The sequence below is a fragment of the Poecilia formosa genome, unplaced genomic scaffold (genome assembly GCF_000485575.1).
Source record: "Poecilia formosa unplaced genomic scaffold, Poecilia_formosa-5.1.2 Scaffold676, whole genome shotgun sequence".
Lineage (NCBI taxonomy): Eukaryota > Metazoa > Chordata > Actinopteri > Cyprinodontiformes > Poeciliidae > Poecilia > Poecilia formosa.
The window spans coordinates 169,248-171,321 of NW_006800615.1; the positions used below are offsets into that span (position 1 = coordinate 169,248).

Genomic DNA, 2,074 nt, shown 5'->3' on the forward strand with positions numbered 1-2,074 from the left:
TATGGTGGGATTTAAAACCCAAGTGGAATTCACCAATCTTATAGGATGCTACAAATCTCTGAGGTTTGTGTGCATTTAACTCATAACTGTGTGATGCAGGTGCTTTCTTGTCTGATTGTGGTTTGCAGCATTTTAGGAATGCATCTGTTTGGCTGTAAGTTTGGTTTGCGTCAAGAAAGCGGAGAAACTTTGGCAGACAGGAAAAACTTTGATTCTCTGCTTTGGGCAACTGTTACCGTGTTTCAGGTAAGACAAACTTTCATGTCTCACATGCACACTCTAAGAAATAATCCTGTAAATTTACAGTCAAATACTGGCAGCTATAGACACCAGAAGTTTACTGTAAATGCACAATATCTGTACTGTAATTAATCCTGACAGTAGATTACTGTCAATGCAAGTACGGTATAGATACTGTGTCAATAGCTGCCAGTATTTTACCGTTCTTTCGAAAGAACAGTATCTATAGCTGCCAGTAGTTTACAGTTGTTTTTTTTTGACAGAACAGTAATTTACCGTTCTTCTGAAAGAACGGAAAAAAAAATACTCATAGCTACAGACACCAGTTTTTTTTTTTGTACCATTCTTTCAGAAAAATGGTAAAAAAGAAAAACCCAAAAAGCTGGCGTCTGTAGATACCAGTATTTTACTGGAAATTTACCTTTTCAATACTGTAATTACTTTTTAAAGTGGTTTACTGTAAGTAAATACTGTAATGACACCAACACACCGCAGATGTAGTACCGCAAACAGTGTTTATTAGAAATAAGAGCGAGCTGCTATTCCTTAGACTGCAGCTCGCCCTTCTAACAAACCGTAACACTCAACTGAATAGCTTCACTGCTAACACACACTGAACTCTCCGCTCTTCCGGTGTTCTGTCAGATCAGCATCGGTCCTGGTCCTCCAGCTCCCGTCATGCCCCGCCCACATGACAGGTCTATCATCAGGGAGTCAGCAGAGTCAGCCCATTACACTCTACACATAACAATAAGGATCACAACGCAACTTACAACAAATACACATAACCATATGGACCCCAGCAGAACTAAAACACAGAATCGTTAAAATACTACGGTAGCCGACAGGTGCAAATGCGCAGCAAACACGAGAAAAACAAACACAACAAAGAAAAGACGCAAACAAATAAGACCACAACCACAAAAAAGAGATGCAAAAAAAGATAAAAATAAAAACTGAAAACGGAAGTGTTCCAGACCACTAGAGCTTTGTGTCCGAGTTCAGGGTCTGGATCCTTTCAAGCTTATTCTGTCATGGGCTTGAGAAACGACCCGGTCTACGGAAGAGGGGTCCTGCGAAGGCAGAGAGCATTGCAGAGAGAAGCTGTAGCCTTCAGCTAGCTGCCTAGCCTCCACCTCGGCGATATGTTGCTTAGCAACCGTGACACAACATGATTTAAACAATGTTTGTAGGCGAGAATGTAGATGTATAAGGCCCCGTTTACACGACAACGATTTCGGGGGAAAACGGAAGAGTTTTGTTGCGTTTGTAGTGCGCATTTACACGAAACCACCGAATGTTGGCGAATGTTGCCGAACGGCACAGATTGAAAACGGGTTCCAGAGTGCGATGTTGCTGAAACGTACCGTTTTCCGTTGTCGTGTAAACCGAGAAAACGGATCTTTTCTTCCAGAGAATCCCCAGCTCATGCATAGTATGACGCAAAACATAGCTGCTTCCTACAATCCACTTAAGAAGAAGAAACTACTCACAATACTGGTGTTACTGTTTCCCCATCAGATACGGTTCCCTCAGCGTCTCTTCACCGCTCCGCACCGCCCAGGTGGCAAAATACACGGCTGCTTGTTCAGCCTCTAGAACTACGGACCAGCCCCGTCTCCAGACGAGTTTAACAGGGGGGGCATCGACTTATTTTGGGGGGGCAAAATGAGTCTAAGTAGCTGAACATAGACAACAACATCAATAGCATACAGGCTACTTGTTAACAAGCGTAAGGTTCTGTATTGATATTAGCTAGTCATCTTTTAGCTATCATTACCTGCATCCAACAGCTTTACTCAACTCAGTCGGTTAGTTTGGGGAAAAAACTGTG

General features: G+C 42.6%; 1 protein-coding gene across 2 annotated transcripts in view; it reads left to right on the forward strand.

Moving 5' to 3' along the window:
* Positions 1-2,074, forward strand: part of LOC103130789 (voltage-dependent T-type calcium channel subunit alpha-1G-like) — a 166,375-nt gene that overhangs the window by 161,735 nt on the left and 2,566 nt on the right. For both annotated transcript variants that reach the window (XM_016666184.1, XM_007542289.2), the window contains exon 13: positions 129-246. In XM_016666184.1, coding sequence (XP_016521670.1) covers positions 129-246 — 118 coding nt within the window. The remainder of the gene's footprint in view (positions 1-128; positions 247-2,074) is intronic.